General features: G+C 43.9%; 1 protein-coding gene across 4 annotated transcripts in view; it reads left to right on the plus strand.

Moving 5' to 3' along the window:
• The window catches only part of EPAS1 (endothelial PAS domain protein 1), a 132,626-nt gene that overhangs the window by 18,414 nt on the left and 92,852 nt on the right, over positions 1 to 21,360 (plus strand). For 2 of the 4 annotated variants that reach the window (XR_014006495.1, XM_081188495.1), the window contains exon 1: positions 3,098 to 3,222. The exons of the other annotated variants lie outside the window; for them this stretch is intronic. Coding sequence is in view for 1 of the 2 variants with exons in the window: in XM_081188495.1 (XP_081044621.1) it covers positions 3,113 to 3,222 (110 nt within the window). In the remaining variant the exon portion in view is untranslated. Of the gene's footprint in view, positions 1 to 3,097; positions 3,223 to 21,360 lie in introns of those variants that run through there. 4 annotated transcript variants of the gene reach the window in all.

Genomic DNA, 21,360 nt, shown 5'->3' on the forward strand with positions numbered 1-21,360 from the left:
CAGGAAATGGCCAGGAGGGCTGCTTCCCTACCCCCCCCCAAAAAATAATATCTGTCACCTGAGGTGGTTGCTTCACTCTGCCTAATGATAGGGCTGGCCCTGCCAGATGGTAGGTTGGTCCATGCTTTGGATACTGCTTACTCATGGGAGATCCGTATAAAATGAAAACACATCAACATATTATCTATGTGAAGCAATACTGAAACTATGCTAATTTTTAGGAGACGGTATTGGAAAGTCTTTCATCTTCAATTATGGACTCATTTTTCCAGTGGGGTTTTTTTAAAAAAAAATTAGAAAACTTTAGAGTACAATTTTCTGATGCAATTATATTGTGATTTCAAGTTGTTTTAGCACATGCATTTTTAATTGATAGATTTTCAAATTGTGTAAGGTTGTTCATTGTTGTGCTTTGGGTTAAGGTTACCAGATTTTTTTCAATGAATCTGGGGACACTTTTCAACTTCAATGGATTTTGTATGGGGACAGTCCCCAGGAAACGGGGACATCTGGTAACCTTACTTTGGGTTGTATACTGCACTGGTTGCCTTTAAGTATTACGAGAACTTGTGTAGCCACCAGTTCAATTCCAAGCCCAGTTCCCACATGCTGATCTTTAAGACCCTAAACAGCTTGGGGTCCAGGCACCTAACAGAACAAACATCTCCATATCTGTCTGCCCAGATGCTAAGGTCCTCTGCTGAATCTCTTTAGGTGCCTCTGCCACTGGAGATGAGGCAGGTTACGGTCAGGGAGATAATGGTTTTGGCCGTAGTTTGTGGAGCTTTTCCTCCAGAGTTGCCTGCCTGGCAATTTGGGATGTCAGAGAATTCTGGAGAAAACAGAAAAGGAAATGGAAGTTGTTTCAAGTTTGCATGTTCATCTGCAGTCAGAAATGGTAATCAGCCAAGATAATACAATCGGTATTCATTCATGTAGTTGTTGTTTAAAAACGGCAAACAATTCATAATAAATGACTTTGTAGCATTGTTTTTACGTTTCCTTTACACCGAAACGAATATAGTACACAAATACTTACGTAACTTATGTTGAATAGCAGATAGTAAGTCAAATCACGTAGTATTTGGCAGAAACCAAAGCACAACAGAAAAGTACTGATTGAGACCAATACTGGTGGGAATGGAAATTGTTGTGTTCTTACATCTGTACTGACACTTATTTTGTTATGCTTTTAGGCATAACCCTTTTCATTCTTCCTGAAACTTTTCTTTTTTGGGGGATTCTAGATCAAAGTTTGCCACATTAATCAGTGTGTGTTCCGAATGTATTTATCCTGACATTTTTAGGTAAACTTCCCAGGTGATTTTAAGATCTTAAATTGTGGTCCTTTTGTAGCTCCCCTGGGACCATTTGCTGAAGGTTGGGCTGGAAGAACAATTAATTAATTAACAACACTGGTGTTCATGGTATTTTAATGCAAGCCATTTGAACACACTTGGGTGCCTTCCTTATATGATCTCCTACCGCTGCAATTAAGGTTTTACTGTCTTCTAAATGCACTTGTAAGCTTGGGAGACTAGGAAGACCTGTAATATTTCCTAGTCCAACCTCCTCCACTGTTTTGAAACACACTTAGTGCTTAATATAGATCACAGTATGGCGGAGGCTGGGAGCGCGAAAGTACTAGGTAAGTACATGCCTTCATTCAGCATTGTGGTTAAATGGCTTGCTCACTCAACTTGTGCGCATATAGTCTCTCTCTCTTCAGTTCAGTTGGTTTTCTGAGCCATGCCAGCCACGTGGTGACACAGGCATGTGCAGGAAATTTGCTTGTCAGTCATTGTCGTCCCGTCCCATGGGCCAATATGTTTTAAATACTTATGGACAAGGCTGGTTGCATGAACAAGTATATGCTTATGGGAACTATGCTACCTATTAATTTTGTTTATTGCAGGGGATGTAGTTTTTTGAAAAATAAATATCTGGCTGCTGGTGGAAACAAAATGGCGGTGGATTAGATTTGGTTTGTTTTTTAAAAATAATAATTTTTATTAAAGATTTTCATGAATTACAAAAGACGGTGCAATGTCTCTTTTTCCATTATATTACACACACACCCACCCACAAATATATATATATATATATTTGCTTTCGTAGATTTTCACGGGTACAGGAATGTAGGTTTTGGTGTCTTCGGGTGTCTTCTTACACGGGAAGACACCCGAAGACACCAAAACCTACATATATATATATATATATATATAGCATTATCAAGGTAAGGTAAAGGTAAAGGGACCCATGACCATTAGGTCCAGTCGTGGCCGACTCTGGGGTTGTGGCGCTCATCTCGCTTTATTGGCTGAGGGAGCCGGCGTACAGCTTCCGGGTCATGTGGCCAGCATGACTAAGCCGCTTCTGGCAAACCAGAGCAGCACACGGAAACGCTGTTTACCTTCCCGCTGGAGTGGTACCTATTTATCTACTTGCACTTTGACGTGCTTTCGAACTGCTGGGTTGGCAGGAGCAGGGACCAAGCAACGGGAGCTCACCCCATCGCGGGGATTCGAACCGCTGACCTTCTGATCAGCAAGTCCTAGGCTCTGTGGTTTAACTCACAGCGCCACCTGCGTCCTATTATCAAGGTACATGGTGCTTTACAAAGAACACATGACAGGTCCCTACTCTAGTGTTTAGAGCCTAAAGCACAAAAAGGGAAATGGGAAAATGAAAGCATGGGATAGAATATATGGTTACTTCCATTACAGGTTTCATCTAACAAGGCACTCCCTATATTCTCATACCCTCCAACAGCCTCCAAAATGCCAGGAAAGCCCTTAAGCCATCATGGCTTCTCACTTTTTCATGCCGAGTCCTGAATTCCCAAGGATGTTTTCCCTTCAGTACAGTGTTACAAAGTGTTACTGGAAGTTTAGATCCGTGCACCCCTCTACCACATTTCTTAGATCTATGCCTCCCTCCCCCCACGCAATATGGCGCCACTTCCTGTTTTTATGAAAACAAGATTTGGGTCACTTGAATGCCTGTTAGGAAGTTTGTCATCATTTCCCCGCTCCTCAGTCTCTCATAAAGAAAGTGGTGGGTAGGGAAATGAAGGGGGGGCAGAGCCAGCCGCGAGGGGCACTGAGGGGTCATGGGCACTGAAGAGCGCCCATTACAATCACTTGGTTCTGACTTGCTGCGTTCAGCTGTGGCGTTGGCATCCCTGCCCCAGCCTCGTTTTCATCCGAGGACTGTTGGAGGGTATGTATGCTCCGAGGTGAAGATATTGGAAGCTGCACAATCCCAGTGGAAATTGCCATTGTTCACTTATTCATCGTTTGCCTGGAATGGAAGCCATCCCGTGAATGTGTTTGGGATTCATGGTCCACAAATTATATGCAATAGATGAGCTTTCTCCCACCGCCTCCGCCTCCAATTTGCTTTGTGTTTCCTTATCGTGGAAACTTAGAACGTAAACAGCGGAATGGAAGCAGTGCTGCCTTGGAGAAAATGCAGAGTGCGATATGCAGGCTCTGATCCAGTTTCTGTCCCAAAACAAAAGCATTCAGTATATAAAAAGAACAGAACAGAACCAATTTGCATGTCTATACATACCTTGTTAGACGGGACGTGGGTGGCGCTGTGGGTTAAACCACAGAGCCTAGGACTTGCCGATCAGAAGGTCGGCAATTTGAATCCCCGTGATGGGGTGAGCTCCCGTTGCTCGGTCCCTGCTCCTGCCCACCTAGCCATTCGAAAGCACGTCAAAGTGCAAGTAGATAAATAGGTACCACTCCGGCAAGTAGATAAATAGGTACCGCTCCGGCGGGAATCCATAGGTTCATTGATTCTAATAAAAAGTATATTGTCTGGACAACCATTTTCCAAAATAAGCTTTGCTACACGCCTATCACATTTAATTTATTAATTATTTTACTGTAACGCCCCTTCACGTGTTTGTATGCAAAAGGTGACCAGGGAAATACCTCAAAGAAACTAACAAACAAGTGAGCCAACTAACTCTGCACTTAGTGACAAAAAAACATGCCTTACCTTGCAGATTGGAAGTGACACTTACTTACCATGGGTGAGTAAGCAAGTGGCTGCTTACAAATGTAGCGCTAAATACTTTATGCAAGTTTGTGTGTTTTAATTAGTAAAAGAAAGAAAGAAAGAAAGAAAGAAAGAAAGAAGGAAAGAAAGAAAGAATGTTAGGATGGGCTTTCTTGGTTTGGCAGTATTAATAGGTTCCAGTTCATATTTCAGCATTTTAATTGTTATGCTAAAGGAGCTTTTATCTTCATTTGTTATTATTAGCTATCTAAAGTGTTTGCAAGAGTGTTTTTGCTGTCACTAATAAACAGTGATGTTTGAATTCAAATAATCCTTTCTATTGTGCCTTGGTGTTGCCCTGAGCTGTTGCATAATGGGAAGCATTAAGTGTGCTAGAAATAAGCACAACAGCAGCTTTCCTCTTTATGTGGGCATGTACAAACCTGAAAAGGGGGGGGGGGGAGAGAAATAAGCAGAAGACTCGGTGGAAATTTAATACTGGTGTGTTGTAAACTTTCGTTTCCCATGCAGTTGCTAACCACAAAGAGACCCTTCTCAGAGCCTTCTCTAAATAACCAAAATGGCAGCACAAAATCCTGCTGTGCTGACGAAGCTGTTCCTATGTGTGTGTGTAAATTTATTTATTTGTTGACAGTAATGCCTTCACGTAACAGAAGAGTAGTGTTCAGCCCACATGGCTACATCCTCCTTCAGTGAATGCTCTGGTTGTCACTTTTGTGAGAGATGACTCTGCGCCAGCCATTTTCTCTGGGAGATCAAGAAAAGCTTTGACTCGTCAAGTGACTCTTCACCCTCTCATTCCTTGTGCTTGTAAAACCTCGGTGGTACATTGCCTGGTTCAGGCTTTCCATTTTTTAAACCAGTTTTAGGCTGAAAGTGAGCCCCGTGCCCCCACATGCTCCTTCCTCACCCTTCTCTGTCTCTCTTTCCCTCACACACATCGTTTTGGTGAAGGTAATCTGGGTTTCTTAAATACTTGTTTCCCATGACACCAATACTGGGAAGCTGTGGTTTACAGGCCCCCAACAAACCAAACAGGCCATTCTGTGAGGTAATAGCAAACCCATCGCTTCATCTTTGGTATAAAATAGTCCCTCTAAAATGGATGAATCTTTATTGAAAGCCTCCATCTTCTTTAATGAAGGAGAAATGAAAACTGTACTGTGGTACCTCGGGTCACATACGCTTCAGGTTACATACGCTTCAGGTTACAGACTCCGCTAACCCAGAAATAGTGCTTCAGGTTAAGAACTTTGCTTCAGGATGAGAACAGAAATCGTGCTCCAGCGGCGTGGCAGCAGCAGGAGGCCCTATTAGCTAAAGTGGTGCTTCAGGTTAAGAACAGTTTCAGGTTAAGAACGGACCTCCGGAACGAATTAAGTTCTTAACCCGAGGTACCACTGTCTTGGGTTTTAGTTTCCAGTCCTACAACTTTGCCTTGGTTTAGATTTGACAGCCTTCTTTGGATAGACTTCTCTTGTCCTGGATAAAGTTATGTAACCCAAGTCCCCGGTTTGGGCCGATTACTACCAATTAATAGTAATAGCAATGGCTTATAATTAGTGGGAAGGTGTGGTAAAAGTGTGAGGCGTACATTATCTGGCAATCCTCTGTGTTAATTTTTCCCGCCACCCCACCCCATTGTGTCTCCATAGGTAAGCTGCACCTACTGAGTAGCATGCAATTTTCAATGGGTTTTACGTCAGATCTCAATGTGACCTTTATGCTATAGCATCTATATAGAGATTGAATACCATTGAAAACAATTGGCTAGGTAAGCTTCGAGGGATTAATGTGCAAGTAATGCATCTTGCGGTTGACAAATATATAGTTGTGGTAGATAATGGACATAGTTTCTTGTTGTCGTGCTGGATCTGCCAAATGCGGCGGACAATGTAGGTAAAATGATATCTTGATTCAGTTGATAAGAGTTGTACTTAACAGCAGAAGTTGCTTCTGTGAGTGGCAACTCTTGCTGATTTAATCACATTGACATTCTGAATGGATCTTGGCACTTGTGCCCTTTTATTGGGGAGTGGGAGTGGAATGGCATTGTTTCCAAAACAAGCACTGATCCAATTATTTTTCCCATGGTGGCTTACCCAAGCAACCGGTCCAAAGAGAAAGAACACCCGTTGCTCATGTGCACTGAAATATATTTGTGTCCTATCCATCTGTATAAAGGATGGGGAACCCGTGACCCTCCCAGATGTTTTTGGATTACAGCACCCATCATCCCTGACCATTGGCTATGCTGGATGGGGTTTATGAGATCTGGGGTCCAACAATATCTGGAGGGCTATTCTGCAAAGAAAAATAAATGGTTAGTGATTAAAAAAAAAATCAAATTTTGCTATTGAAATGTATGCAAGTCAGGCAGAAATCCGTGGGAGGAATCCTACATAGTGCTATGACATAGTTGCATTGGTTGCTGAGTGGATTGACACACCTACTGAAGACTTATCAAAACTGGATTAAATAAATATGAGTTGATTATCTGGCTTTAAATGGAACCATAAGACTCTTCTAACATGTGCGGTTCCATCTTGGATTGACTTTCACTTAACCAGAGATTTGGGTGGAAGGAGGGCAATGACAGAGAGACAAATAGTGGAAAAGTCATGAAAACTTTCCCCAATAGATATTTTACAGCTGATGTCGTGATTATAACCAAACAGATTTTTAGGCATACCTTAAGTACCGTATTGGCCTGAATATAAGCCGCACCGCAAATAAGCCGCACCTTTAAAATTGGAGGGGTGGAGAAAGAAAAACAAAACAAAAAAGGGCTACTTCAGAGTTTGTAGGGCAGCAGTTGAAGAAGGAGCAAAAAGGGTTTTCTTGTGTGTGTGTTTGATCCATCTTTTAGATTTAGGGGAGCTAGTCTCAAACGTTTGTTGGGGGAGACCTAGGGTTTTTTTTGTGGGCGAAGTTATTTGTCCTGTCTTCAAGCTTTTTATGATGGAGGACCTCTGTAGCCACCCCCAACAACACGATCTCAAGATGGAAGGGGAGGGAACAGCTGCAGTCGCCTGCGATTCCTGCGCAATGTTTGCCATCTTGCCAAAGGTTGCAGGCAGCTTCACCTGCAGCAATTGCATGTTGATTGCCCTTTTAAAAGACAAAGTCCAGCAACTGGAGGAACGTGTAGCTACGCTCCAAAGAATTAGAGAGCTGGAGCTCTTCTTGGAAGCAACAGAGCACACCGTCCCCACCAAGGAGGAGACAGGGGACTCCCCTGAGAAGGAGGCTAGTTCATCAACACAGGAGCCAGATATATGGAGAAACGTGACTCAAAGAAGTAGGAGGCCCAGGGTTCACTCTGATTGTTTAGAAATACACAATCGCTTTGAGGTCCTCTCCCCTAGCATGGAAGACGAAGAGCAGACTCCATTTGAGGATCTCTCCCTCATTACAGTCGATCAGGTATATGAAGACGAGCAGCAAAGTCAGTCCTCAGGGAATGTGCAGGCGACCTTGGAACGGACAGCTCACGGAAGAACCCCGACCAAACCCAAGAGGAGGCGTGTAGTGGTGATAGGGGATTCCCTACTGAGGGGAACAGAAGCAGTGATCTGTGGGCCTGACAAGATGTCTCGGGAAGTGTGCTGTCTCCCCGGGGCTAAGATCCAAGATGTAACTGAACGACTGCAAGGAATCATAAAACCCACTGACAAATACCCCTTCCTCTTGGTTCATGTGGGAACCAATGACACTGCAAGCAATAGCCTCCAGAAGATCAAAAGAGACTACGAGGCTCTCGGCAGGAAATTGAAGCAACTAAATGCACAAATTGTCATCTCGTCTGTCCTCCCAGTTGAACGACGTGGCCCAGGGAGAGAGGGGAAAATAGTGGAAGTGAACAGCTGGCTTCGCAAATGGTGTAAACAGGAACGGTTTGGATTCTTAGATCACGGACTGCAGTTTCTTGAAGATGGACTTCTGGCAAGTGATGGGCTGCACCTCACAACGGTTGGGAGGAATGTTTTTGCCAAAAATCTCAGAAACCTCATCAGGAGGGCTTTAAACTGACTAATGTGGGGGAGGGAGACAGTGCTCCTGAAGGTAGGAGTCTATCAATTAATGAAGATGATCATCCAAATGTCATAGACCAAATGGAGCAAACAGCACGCGGACCTAGTGGTGGGAGGAAAAAATCCTTAAATAAGAGACACGGGGGAATGATTAATGGACTTCAATGTCTGTACACTAATGCGCAAAGCATGGGAAATAAACAAGATGAGCTTGAGCTCTTGGTACAGCAAACTAAATATGACATAATAGGCATCACTGAAACCTGGTGGGATAAGTCCCACGATTGGAATGTAATAATGGGGGGATACAATCTATTTCAGAGAAACAGACCAGACAAGAAAGGAGGAGGAGTGGCGTTATATGTCAGGGATGTGTATACCTGTGAAGAGATCCAAGATTTAGAACCTCAAAGCCAATGTGAGAGCATTTGGCTCAAAATTAAGGGAGAGAAGAATAACAGAGACCTCATTGTGGGAGTTTACTATAGATCCCCAAGCCAAACGGAGGACATAGATGATGCCTTCCTGGAACAGATGGCCAAGCATGCAAAAGGAAGGGAGATAGTAGTAATGGGGGACTTCAATTACCCGGATATTTGTTGGACGTCAAACTCAGCCAAGAGCATAAGGTCAAACAGATTCCTCACTGGCCTTGCAGACAACTTCATTGTCCAGAAAGTGGGAGAAGCAACAAGAGGAACAGCCATTTTAGATCTGGTCCTAACCAATGTTGATGACCTGGTTAGTGGGGTAGAAGTGGAAGGATCATTAGGCGCGAGTGATCATGCTCTTCTGAAGTTTACTATACAGCGGAAAGGAGCAGCCAAGCATACTAGGACTCAATTTCTTGACTTTAAGAAAGCCGACTTCATAAAACTTAGGGAAGTGCTGGGTGAGATCCCATGGACAGTAATACTAAAAGGAAAGGGAGTTCATGATGGCTGGGAGTTTGTTAAGAGGGAGATAGTAAAAGCACAACGTCAGGCAATACCAATGAGACGGAAACATGGAAGGTGCCTAAAGAAGCCAGGGTGGCTATCTAAAGAACTTTTAACTGAATTAAGATTAAAAAAGGATGTGTACAAAAAATGGAAAAGGGGGGAAACCACCAAAGAGGAATTCAAACAAATAGCCAGCACGTGTAGACACAAAGTCAGAAAAGCTAAAGCACAGAATGAACTCAGGCTCGCTAGAGAGGTTAAAAGCAACAAAAAAGGCTTTTATGGGTATGTTCGTAGCAAAAGGAAGAACAAAGAAACAGTGGGGTCACTCAGAGGAGAAGATGGTGAAATGCAAACAGGGGACACAGAAAGGGCTGAACTCCTCAATGCCTTCTTTGCCTCAGTCTTCTCCGATAAAGAAAACAATGCCCGACCTGAAGAATTTGGAGCAAATGATTCAGCAAAGGAAACACAGCCCAGAATAACTAAGGAGACAGTACAAGAATATTTGGCTAGTTTAGATGTATTCAAGTCTCCAGGGCCAGATGAACTGCATCCAAGAGTATTAAAAGAACTGGCAGATGTGATCTCAGAACCACTGGCAGTCATCTTCGAGAAATCCTGGAGAACAGGCGAAGTCCCGGCAGACTGGAGGAGGGCAAATGTTGTCCCTATTTTCAAAAAGGGGGAAAGAGAGGACCCAAATAATTACCGCCCAGTCAGTCTGACATCAATAGCAGGGAAGATTCTGGAGCAGATCATTAAGCAAACAGTCTGTGAGCACCTAGAAAGGAATGCTGTGATCACCAATAGTCAACATGGATTTCTGAAAAATAAGTCATGTCAGACTAACCTGATCTCATTTTTTGACAGAATTACAAGCCTGGTAGATGAAGGGAACTCAGTGGATATAGCCTACCTTGATTTCAGTAAGGCATTTGACAAGGTGCCCCATGATATTCTTGTAAAGAAGCTGGTAAAATGCGGTCTTGACTCTGCTACCACTCAGTGGATTTGTAACTGGCTGACTGACCGAACCCAAAGGGTGCTCATCAATGGTTCCTCTTCATCCTGGAGAAGAGTGACTAGTGGGGTGCCACAGGGTTCTGTCTTGGGCCCGGTCTTATTTAACATCTTTATCAACGACTTGGATGATGGACTCAAGGGCATCCTGATCAAATTTGCAGATGACACCAAACTGGGAGGGGTGGCTAACACCCCAGAGGACAGGATCACACTTCAAAACGACCTTGACAGATTAGAGAACTGGGCAAAAACAAACAAAATGAATTTTAACAGGGAGAAATGTAAAGTATTGCACTTGGGCAAAAAAAATGAGAGGCACAAATACAAGATGGGTGACACCTGGCTTGAGAGCAGTACATGTGAAAAGGATCTAGGAGTCTTGGTTGACCACAAACTTGACATGAGCCAACAGTGTGACGCGGCAGCTAAAAAAGCCAATGCAATTCTGGGCTGCATCAATAGGAGTATAGCATCTAGATCAAGGGAAGTAATAGTGCCACTGTATTCTGCTCTGGTCAGACCACACCTGGAGTACTGTGTCCAGTTCTGGGCACCACAATTCAAGAAGGACACTGACAAACTGGAACGTGTCCAGAGGAGGGCAACCAAAATGGTCAAAGGCCTGGAAACGATGCCTTATGAGGAACGGCTAAGGGAGCTGGGCATGTTTAGCCTGGAGAAGAGAAGGTTAAGGGGTGATATGATAGCCATGTTCAAATATATAAAAGGATGTCACATAGAGGAGGGAGAAAGGTTGTTTTCTGCTGCTCCAGAGAAGCGAACACGGAGCAATGGATCCAAACTACAAGAAAGAAGATTCCACCTAAACATTAGGAAGAACTTCCTGACAGTAAGAGCTGTTCGACAGTGGAATTTGCTGCCAAGGAGTGTGGTGGAGTCTCCTACTTTGGAGGTCTTTAAGCAGAGGCTTGACAACCATATGTCAGGAGTGCTCTGATGGTGTTTCCTGCTTGGCAGGGGGTTGGACTCGATGGCCCTTGTGGTCTCTTCCAACTCTATGATTCTATGATTCTATGATTCTATGATTCTACTTCCTGGGGGGGAACTGCGCCGCTTTGCTGGCGGCCTCCCTCCCTTCCCCTGCCAGCTTGGGGGAGGCTCAGGAGCGGTGGGCGGGCGCCACGCTGCGTAAGGCCATGAATATAAGCCACACTTGTATTCTGCATGGACGGAATATGGGGAAAAAAGTGTGGCTTATATTCGAGCCAATACAGTATTACCCTGTATTCTTCAATGTTGATGCAAATTACTGGGATTTTTGGGTGGGAGGATGGGCCATCTTGCTGGACTAATACCAAACCTGGAATGTCTTTGTTCTTCTTTGCTTCAGCTTAGATCAAAGAAAATCCTAACGTTTATACAAGGATTTCATGAAGATACTTTTATTTTTTTTAAGTAACACCTAGGAGGCAGGCTATAATTTTATGCTTGCAGCACCCTGCCCCGTTCATATTCATCTTGAGTTTTGTTTGTTTGTTTTAAATCAATTACTGCATTTTAAAATATATATTTTTGCCAAGTTGCTCAGAGCAGTTAGAATGGCTTCTCTCCCCACTTTTATACTTAAAGCAATCTTGTGAGCTAGATTAGAGGGGGAAGAGAGAAAGAGTGAGCTACTGGCCAAAAGTTGCTCAGTGAACTTCACGGTTGAGTAGGAATTTGAAACCAGAGCTAGACCCACATTGCAACACCTTCTGTTTGCAAGGCAGGGCTTTACTAGAATTTTTTGCAAACACAATTGCTGCTCATCGGATACCATGTATGGAATTCCTTGTTGATAACCCAAGTCCATGTTGCGTGCCACTGGGAAGCATAATGAAAAGTGAGAAGATCTACATGGCGTTTGAAAAGTCTTTAAAACCTAGGTCTGGGCATGAGCATATGTACACATGTTCAGGCAGTTGGGCACAGACAATGGACGTACCCCCCTCCCCAGCCTTTCTGAACTACCCTAGCTCTATATTGGAGAAACAGATAAACATTAGGCTTGAGAGAGCCTAAACTTAGATTTAAAGGATTCTGAGCCCAGGAATTTGTTTTGTGTAGCAGAACTGAGTGGAGATCACACAAAAATAAATTTCTGGTTATCCCAAACTCTGCTTAATTCAGCAGTATAATTTAGGGTGGTAGTGAAGAGTTATATATCCCAATTGATTTCCATGGGTATATGGGTTTTTCAGAATGTTTCTGACCTCAGCACTGACCAAACCCAAAAGTTCAGGAAGGTTGACACCTCATGTGCCTTTAGACTTTAAACATTATGTGTTCATATGCCTCAAAGCAGGTCATTGACTTCTGAACTTAATTCAAATAGAATAGAATAGAAAATTCTGGAATAATAATAATACTTCTTGTCTAATAACACACACCTCCCTTTTTATTACCATGCCATAAAATATATTTTAAGAGGAACTGAAACATCTTGTTCTAATAACAAAAAAAACTCTCTACTATATACCAGCCTTTCAAGTGACCCTCCATGTTGCTTGTGATAATAACCTTTTATTGATGGAAATACCAATTTACTGTCAGTAACTGATTTATAATGCTACTGGTCATTCTAAGATGGTTTCCTACAGCATCTTTTGCCAGGTTGTCAATAACAAGGAAATTACTTGTAATGGGATGTTTCAGAGTAAAATTATGGCAACAGAGTTTTTGGATACGGCATTTTGAATTTGGAGATGTTTGAGGTTTTCTTGATACGTTGACTGCAGTGCTGATTAGATCAGCATTAACAGGAGTCATATCTGTTGCACCTTTGCTTTTCTTTGTGTCTACATTGTTAGCTTAATTTCCCCCCCCCCAAAAAAAAATGGTTGTAAACATGCACTCCATGGAGAAAGTAGCATGTCAGAATATGCTTCCATGGCCCAACATTAGTTAGTATTTTAAATCTGCTCAATGCAGATTTGGTGAGTCCAGTACTACTATGACAACAGCATGCTATGAACAACCTCGTCTTCCATTCCATCAGTTACACATACTGGATTTTTTTAAAAAAGTACCGTATTTTTCACTCTATAACACGCACCAGAACATAACACGCATGTAGTTTTTAGAGGAGGAAAATCCGTAGGCATGCCACCCGTAGGCATTCCCTCCATAACACGCACAGACATTTCCCCTTACTTTTTAGGAGGAAAAAAGTGAGTGTTATGGTGCAAAAAATACGGTAATTAGAAGTGCACTGTGAGTGTGTGGAAGATTATAATTCTAAACACCACACCAGTAATTGTCTCTTTCTTAAGAAATGGGAGTCAGCGTGGTCACTGGAGAGAAGCAAGTTTAATTCTCAGTTCAGCCATGAACTGATTGCCCAGTTATAATCGTCGTCACCACATTTTCCATAAATACATTGTTCTCAGAGTGGCTCTCAGAAAATAAAGTAATGTAACAACACATGTTAATGATAAAAAAGAGCCATAAAGCACAGCAACGGCAATGCATTGCAATACTGTATAGCATTGTTGAACTATCCCTTAACATTTAATTTTAAAGCACATCAAAAGTTTAAATAAGCATAAAACACAAAAAGCATAAAGTAGACCAATTAATAATGTCACTACAGTTAACACCAACACTGTATGCGTATTAAGCAGCGGTTCATATTAAGTGGGAGAAGAGGGAGATTTATAACAGCCAACAAAATCTAACTACCATTTGCAAGAACCTCAAGGCAGACTGACCATGCTATATCCACACATGCAGAGTTAAAATGTTGGCACTAGAAGTCCCATGCTTGCCTCAGAGGAAACCGCTCTCTTTCTTGTGTCTCAGCTCTAGCTCGGAGTCTCTGTTGTTCTTTTTTTAAAAGTACAGTCATACCTTGTGTTGCGTTCCGCTCTTGTTACGGACTTTCAGCTTACGAATGCGGCAAACCTGGAAGTGTTTACTTCTGGATTTGCCGCATGCGCAGAAGCGATCTGAGCGCTTTGTGCACGTGTAGAAGCACTCAATCGCGCCGCGCACATGCGCCAAAGAGGCGCTCTAGTTGAGGAATTTTCGGGGTGCAGGCGGCACCCCGAAACGGATTAAGTCCGCAACTAGAGGTACCACTGTATTCTGACACAGTTAAAGTTAGCTCTGATGAAACCAGGGCTTTTTTTAAAGCCAAAACTCAGTTCTGGCACCTCTCAGATGGGCGCCATTGCCATTATAAGAAAATAAGGGAGGCGTTCATTGTGAGTTCCAGCACTTCTTTTTCTAGAAAAATAGCCCTGGATGAAGCCCTGTTGAAACAAATTGCATCATTTTTGTGAGCATGTGGCTAATTAATCGTACAATCCTACAAACCTCTACTCAGAAATATATCGTGCTGAATGCCAGTGGGCTTACTCCTGGGAGAGATTTGGTCTAAGACTTGCAGCCCAAATCCAACTGCTGGTTAGATTTACATAGAAGTAGGCTGCACTGATTCAATAAAAACTTCCTTTCTGGTGTGTAAAACAGCAGTCCTACCCATTATATATGGACCCAGAGGCAAAGCTTCTGGGCTGAACAGAGGCGTTTTCTTCTTACCAAAACTTCTAAATAGTATCTTGCACACCCACACACCCACCAACAATAACCCTACTTAAATGGAATTAAGAACATAAGAAAAGCCCATCTGTGTAAGACCAAGGCCTATCTAGTCAATCACCTGTAAATATTTTGAGGTATTTGGAAATGGGACTTTTTTAAATAAATCAAAATCTATCAATCACTATTCCCCTCCCCACCCTATGCCATGGTATAATGCAGGCATGTCCAAAGTCCGTTTAGGGGGCCGTTTCGATTTAATCCGGCCCCTGTGGCAGTATATGTCCTGGGGTAAAATCCTTTAAAAAAGCTCATTGGGGTAAAATTGGGGTAAAGCATTGGGGTAAAATTGGGGGGGGGGAGCTCAACAACTTCAATCCTAAAAAACTTTGGTCGGCCCTCACACATGTTCACTTCATCAAATCTGGCCCTCTTTGGAAAATGTTTGGGGACTCCTGGTAGAATGTATTTAGGTGTATGTTTTTAAATGGAAGTTGCTTGGAGACCATTTAGGTAACACGTGACTAATAAGGTTACAACCACTGCCATTACTAATATCCTGTGTGGATCAACAGAGCCAAGTCTAGTCCAGGAGCAATATCTTTTGGTCTCCAAACCGCTGACCTGAAAGAATAAAAAGAAGTGGTGTGATTATGCTGTCTCCTTGAAAATGGGGTGCGGAAGTGTTCCAACTTGGGAAGTGGGATACCGCCTTCCCCCTTCCTCCCTTCTGGATGCGGTCATCCCAGAAAAGCTTGTTGCTGACCGGTAAACCTCTGAAAGATTATGTATTTGCGCAAGGGGACATGTCTTCAACCCCGTCCCAGATGGTGTTATTTTTGCAAGGTGGTGTCAAGGAAGCTAATACACTAGCTGGGTTCACTTTGGGTGAAGTTTTGGGACAGCAGAAGGCAAAGTCACAGGGAAAGTGGGAATTCACTGCAAAGAAAGAAATAAAGTTTTTGCTCTGGCACTTATGATAGCTGAGGGCTGGAGAAGAAACAATTAGCAAAGCAGTTGCTGGAGCAATTGTTGTTGTCATTTCTAACAAATACTGAATGAGCACCCACCCTCTCTCCTGTCCCTCCCACCCACCCACGCAAAAAACAGAGAGAGCTGTTGGCAAAGAGAGGGAGGGAGACCTGAGTTTAATCTGATTTCCGTCAGGTACGCAACGTTCTGGAGTACAGCCCACTGGCAAAAACATGTGTAGCACCAGGAATGTTTTCTGGTTGGTTTGGCGCCAGCAACCGAGGTCTGCTTGTTAGCTGGAGTTCACACAGGCTGCTTGCCAGGCCTGCGCAGAATACTGTCTCCTCTGACTTCCTGTGGTCTTGCATAATGTTTCCTAGCTGCTGGTTATAGCTGTGTGCGTTAGGTCCAGCTGCTCCGCTCTCCAACGTCATACATTTCAGAGGCGTGGTGGTGTTGCAAACTTTGGCCCAAGCGTGTGTCCTTACCTGAGGTGCTTACCTGAGGGTCACCTGGGGAGACTGCTTGCCAGTGGCATGGTTCGTGCTGATGGTTGCAGTTTGAAGCTCTGAGTCAGAAGTTGGGAAATGTGTAGGATGTGCTTTGGGCCGTAGAAGTGTGCATTGAAGCCCAAGGCAAAGTTAAAGCAACCAGGCTGAATCAACCAGAAAAAGGTATTTGGTAGACAAGACTTGGGACGCGGGTGGCGCTGTGGGTTAAACCACAGAGCCTAGGACTTGCCGATCAGAAGGTCGGCAATTCGAATCCCCGTGATGGGGTGAGCTCCCGTTGCTCAGTCCCTGCTCCTGCCAACCTAGCAGTTCGAAAGCACATCAAAGTGCAAGTAGATAAATAGGTACTGCTCTGGTGGGAAGGTAAACGCTGTTTCCGTGTGCTGCTCTGGTTCGCCAGAAGCGGCTTAGTCATGCTGGCCACATGACCCGGAAGCTGTACGCCAGCTCCCTCAGCCAATAAAGCGAGATGAGCACCGCAACCCCAGAGCCAGCCACAACTGGACCGAATGGTCAGGGGTCCCTTTACCTTTAGACAAGACTTAGATGGCTTTAATTCTGTTTTGCTGTAATTATGTCCTCAGCACATACATATATACATAGCTAAGCAAATACAGTGGTACCTCAAGTTTTCGAGCATCTCGGAAGCCAAATGTTTCGGTTTTGGAACACCGAAGACCTTCTGAAGTGAATGCTTCCGTTTTCGAACGCGCCTCAGAAGTCGAATGGCTTCCGAGGTGCGTTTCTCAGTTTTCTCAATTGAATTTGCTGACCGCCCATTGCGCCTCGGTTGTCGAACGTTTTGGAAGTCGAACGTTTTTCTGGAACGGATTACGTTCGACAACTGAGGTACCACTGTATTTTGCTCTCACGTGTGGAAATCCAACAGTGCTTTTAGACAAGCAGCAAAACAGACTAGCCTGCCATTCTCTCCCAAGTGAAGGATTCCACCATAAGAGTATAAGAAGAGCCTGCTGAATCAAGCCAATGGTCCATTAGCCCAGCATCCTGTTCTCACAGTGGCCAACCAGTGGCCTGTGGGAAGCCTGCAATCGGGATTCGGACACAAGAGCACTCTTCTCTCCTGTGGTTTCCAGCAACTGGTCTTCAGAAGTATTGTTGCCTTCAGCGTTCACAATTCACCAGGCGCACTTTGCCCCTGGGTATCGGCCACTTGCGACCAAGTGAAGATGCCCAGGTGCCAGGATGTCGCCTGAGGTCTCCCCCATCTGGAGGTGCATGCCTGGGCATCACTGGATCTTGGTTGTTTTCAAACACTAGCAACACATCCTGTAGAATTCTATCCATTGTATTTTATCTGCGCAATCAGATAAACCAAAAAGTTAGGAACCAAAAAGTCATATTGAAAAAGACGACTTTTGAGCTGCCTGGTCCCCAAATATCAACTAGGCAGTCCAATTTGGCAGCTGTAACCCTGATTTAAGGAGCCATTTGGTGCCTAACTTGTATATATCTGAATTTCTAACACTGGCTGCCTCCAGATGTGAGGAGGAGCATAGCTATCATGGTTTATAGCCATTGATAGCACTCCCCATTGTGAATTTGTCTAATCCTCTTAAAGCCATCCAAGTTAGTGACCATCACTACCTCCTGTGGGAACAAATGCCATTGTTTAACTAAGTGCTTCGCAAAAAGATACAGTCATACCTCGGGTTACAGATGCTTCAGGTTTTGTTTTTTCAGGTTACAGATGCTCCAAAACCCAGAAGTACCGGAATGGGTTACTTCCGGGTTTTGGAGGTCACGCGCGCAGACACGCCACTGTGGTTACAAATGTGCATCCCACACGGATCGTGTTCGCAACCTGAGTGTCCACTGTACTTTCTTTTTTTTGTCCTGAATCTTCTGACTTTTGTTTTTTTCATTAGATTTATTTTTGATTTCATAGAATCATAGAATCATAGAGTTGGGAGAGACCACAAGGGCCATCGAGTCCAACCCCCTGCCAAGCAGGAAACACCATCAGAGGACTCCTGACATATGGTTGTCAAGCCTCTGCTTAAAGACCTCCAAAGAAGGAGACTCCACCACACTCCTTGGCAGCAAATTCCACTGTCGAACAGCTCTTACTGTCAGGAAGTTCTTCCTAATGATTTATATTTCGAGTTAACTGAAATCAGGATTGATTTAGTTATTCTTATATTTAAAGGGTAACTTAGATTTATGGCATCATCTGCCTGCTTCCTCAAAAGTAAGCAAGTTCAGTGTGGTTTGTTGCCAAGTAAATATGCACGGAATTAAGTTTTGTTTTTGCTGTGTTTCTATTGATTTAATGATGGCGGCTTGGTTTTTATGGTTTCTGTAAACCTGCTTTGACGCCACCGTCGAATAAAAAGATGGCCTGTATGTTTTAAAAAATACCAACGAAGCATTATTTTCTCTCTTCCCCACACAAACACACCTCTTAGGCTCATTAAATCACAAAGTTCCTGGTTACCTGGGAAAGAGCCAGCTTGGAAAAACTATGGATGAAGAGGCTGTGGTGCAAATAAGGGCTTGGAGGGTTATGGAATCTACAGAGCACCTAATATATAGCACTACTCAAATGTAAACAATTGGCTTTGGGCACCTAAGCTGGATAGGTAGGAACTAGAGGATCTGTTGTGAAGGTCAGCTCCTGAAGTGGCAGCCTGTTATATCCAAACATAGACGGAAACCTCCTCCTTGATTTCAGGAACAATCACTCAAAATTTGGTGACAATATCTTAGGTAAAGATACCCCTGACCGTTAGGTCCAGTCGCGGATGACTCTGGGGTTGCGGCGCTCATCTTACTGTATAGGATGAGGAGCTGGCGTTTGTCCGCGGACAGTTTTTCTGGGTCATGTGGCCAGCATGACTAGTGGTGAAACCAGAGCAGCACACAGAAACGCTGTTTACCTTCCCGCTGGAGCAGGACCTATTTATCTACTTGCACTTTGACGTGCTTTCAAACTGCTAGGTGGGCAGGATCTGGGACTGAACAACGGGAGCTCACCCTGTTGCGGGGATTCGAACCGCCAACCTTCTGATTGGCAAGCCTTAGGCTTTGTGGTTTAGACCAGATTGATCTCAGGAACAATCACGCAAAATTTGGTGACAATATCTTAAGAGGTGTGCAAATACAGCATGAGCAAGCACTTTCCCAAAACATATAATGGAGTGTATTGCTGTTGTTTGTTTGTTTGTTTTAAACTGGGAACCTATGCTGAAGAGTGGCTCATAAGTTCTCTAAACAAATACTGTACAGTTGTACCTTGGAAGCTGAACACCTTGGCTCCTGAGCAAATCGGCTCCCAAATGATCGAAACCTGGAAGTGAGTGTTCCGGTTTTCAAACAATTTTTGGAAGCTGGATGTCCGGCGCAGCTTCTGCGGCTTCTGATTGGCTGCAGCCATTATGGGGAACAAAGGAAGTGGATCTGTGCAAGACAGCAAAGGGGTGGGGCCCATTCCCCAACTCTTGGTTAGTTAGAAGGACTAAGGCAGAGTTGAGAGCAGAGAGTTTGAGAGCAGCAAACTGGGAACCCAGAGAGAGCGACGTTTGACCCAAGCTAGGGGGGAAGCAAAGCCCTCTCGGGGGTATTAATGCTGTGAACCCCTCCATCATAGTTTCAGGTTGTATATGTGTGTGAATAAACCATATATTTGCTGTGCCTCATTCCAAAAGGAAACCTGAGCCCTGGATGGAACCCTTAGACTCTTGCACCGCTCTGAGATTGGCATATTGTGCAACAGTATGTTCATACTCAGGGACGTGGTTGGCGCTGTGGGTTAAACCACAGAGCCTAGGACTTGCCAATCAGAAGGTCGGCGGTTCGAATCCCCGCGACGGGGTGAGCTCCCGTTGCTCAGTCCCTGCTCCTGCCAACCTAGCAGTTCAATAGTATGTCAAAGTGCAAGTAGATAAATAGGTACCCCTCCGGTGGGAAGGTAAACAGTGTTTCCATGCGCTGCTGTGGTTCACCAGAAGCAGCTTAGTCATGCTGGCCACATGATCCAGAAGCTGTATGCCGGCTCCCTCAGCCAATAAAGCGAGATGAGTGCCGCAACCCCAGAGTTGGTCACGACTGGACCTAATGGTCAGGGGTCCCTTTACCTTTACCTTTATGTTCATACTGGAGAATATTTGCTTGTGTGTTGATGTTTGGTTATGGTGGGTCATCCAGTGCTAGGTTTAGGAAGGATTCCTAGAGAAGATATAGGGTGGCCGTGTGGCCTACTTTCAGGAGACAGCGATCGAAAGCCTGTGGCCGTCCATATGTTGTTGGCTGGGGATGATGCAAGTTATACCCAGAGGTCTGCATGTTCTCTGCCCTTGCTTTGTTCAAAGGGCTGCCCAATCCAAGTCTGCTTTAAAGGTACCCAAGCATAAGAAGGAGAAAAGAGGCCTTGAAGTTGCCCATCAACTGCTGGCACCAGGACAGCAGATTAAGCAGGTCACAGTTTTCCTCATTGTGGTGCAATGCACTGTGTTCCTATTTTAATAAAAATTCCTTCCAGTAGCACCTTAAAGACCAACTAAGTTAGTTCTTGGTATGAGCTTTCGTGTGCATGCACACTTCTTCACTTCTGAAGAAGTGTGCATGCACACGAAAGCTCATACCAAGAACTAACTTAGTTGGTCTTTAAGGTGCTACTGGAAGGAATTTTTATTTTGACTATGGCAGACCAACACGGCTACCTATCTACTTCCTATTTTAATGATTATAATCATTATAATAGATTATTATAAAAGACTGTACCCCTTCATAGATACCTGCCTGGGTTGTGAGATCTTTAGGGGCTCACATAGGGACACTTGGTGGGGATGTGTGTGGGAAAAGGCCTTCCCAATGGCTGCTCCCAGACTTTGGAATTCCCTCCGTAGAAAAGTTAAACTAGCTCCCTTCTTGTCCCCCCGCTGGCAGGTGAAGATTTAGTTGTTCCAACAGGCTTTTGAGAACTGATTGAATTTAATGAAAGGGCTGGTGGTGCCACACTGTTTGTATTGTAATTATTTGATTGGTTTTAGTAGATTTTATATATGTGCATAGTTTTACTTATAACAATATTTAACAATCTTTTTTAATGATTTCCCCCCTGTTTTTAGCGGTTCTCTCTCATGCATGCTGTATTGAGTCCCTTCAGGGAAAAGGGTGGAGTGTAAATGAATAAATGATATTAATAAATTCTAGATTTGCATCCAAACATACATAGATACAGTGGTACCTCAAGTTACATACGTTTCAGGTTGCAGACTCCGCTAACCCAGAAATAGTACCTCGGGTTAAGAACTTTACCTCAGGATCAGAACAGAA

The sequence above is a fragment of the Podarcis bocagei genome (assembly GCF_964188305.1).
Source record: "Podarcis bocagei genome assembly, chromosome: 3".
Taxonomy (NCBI): Eukaryota; Metazoa; Chordata; class Lepidosauria; order Squamata; family Lacertidae; genus Podarcis; species Podarcis bocagei.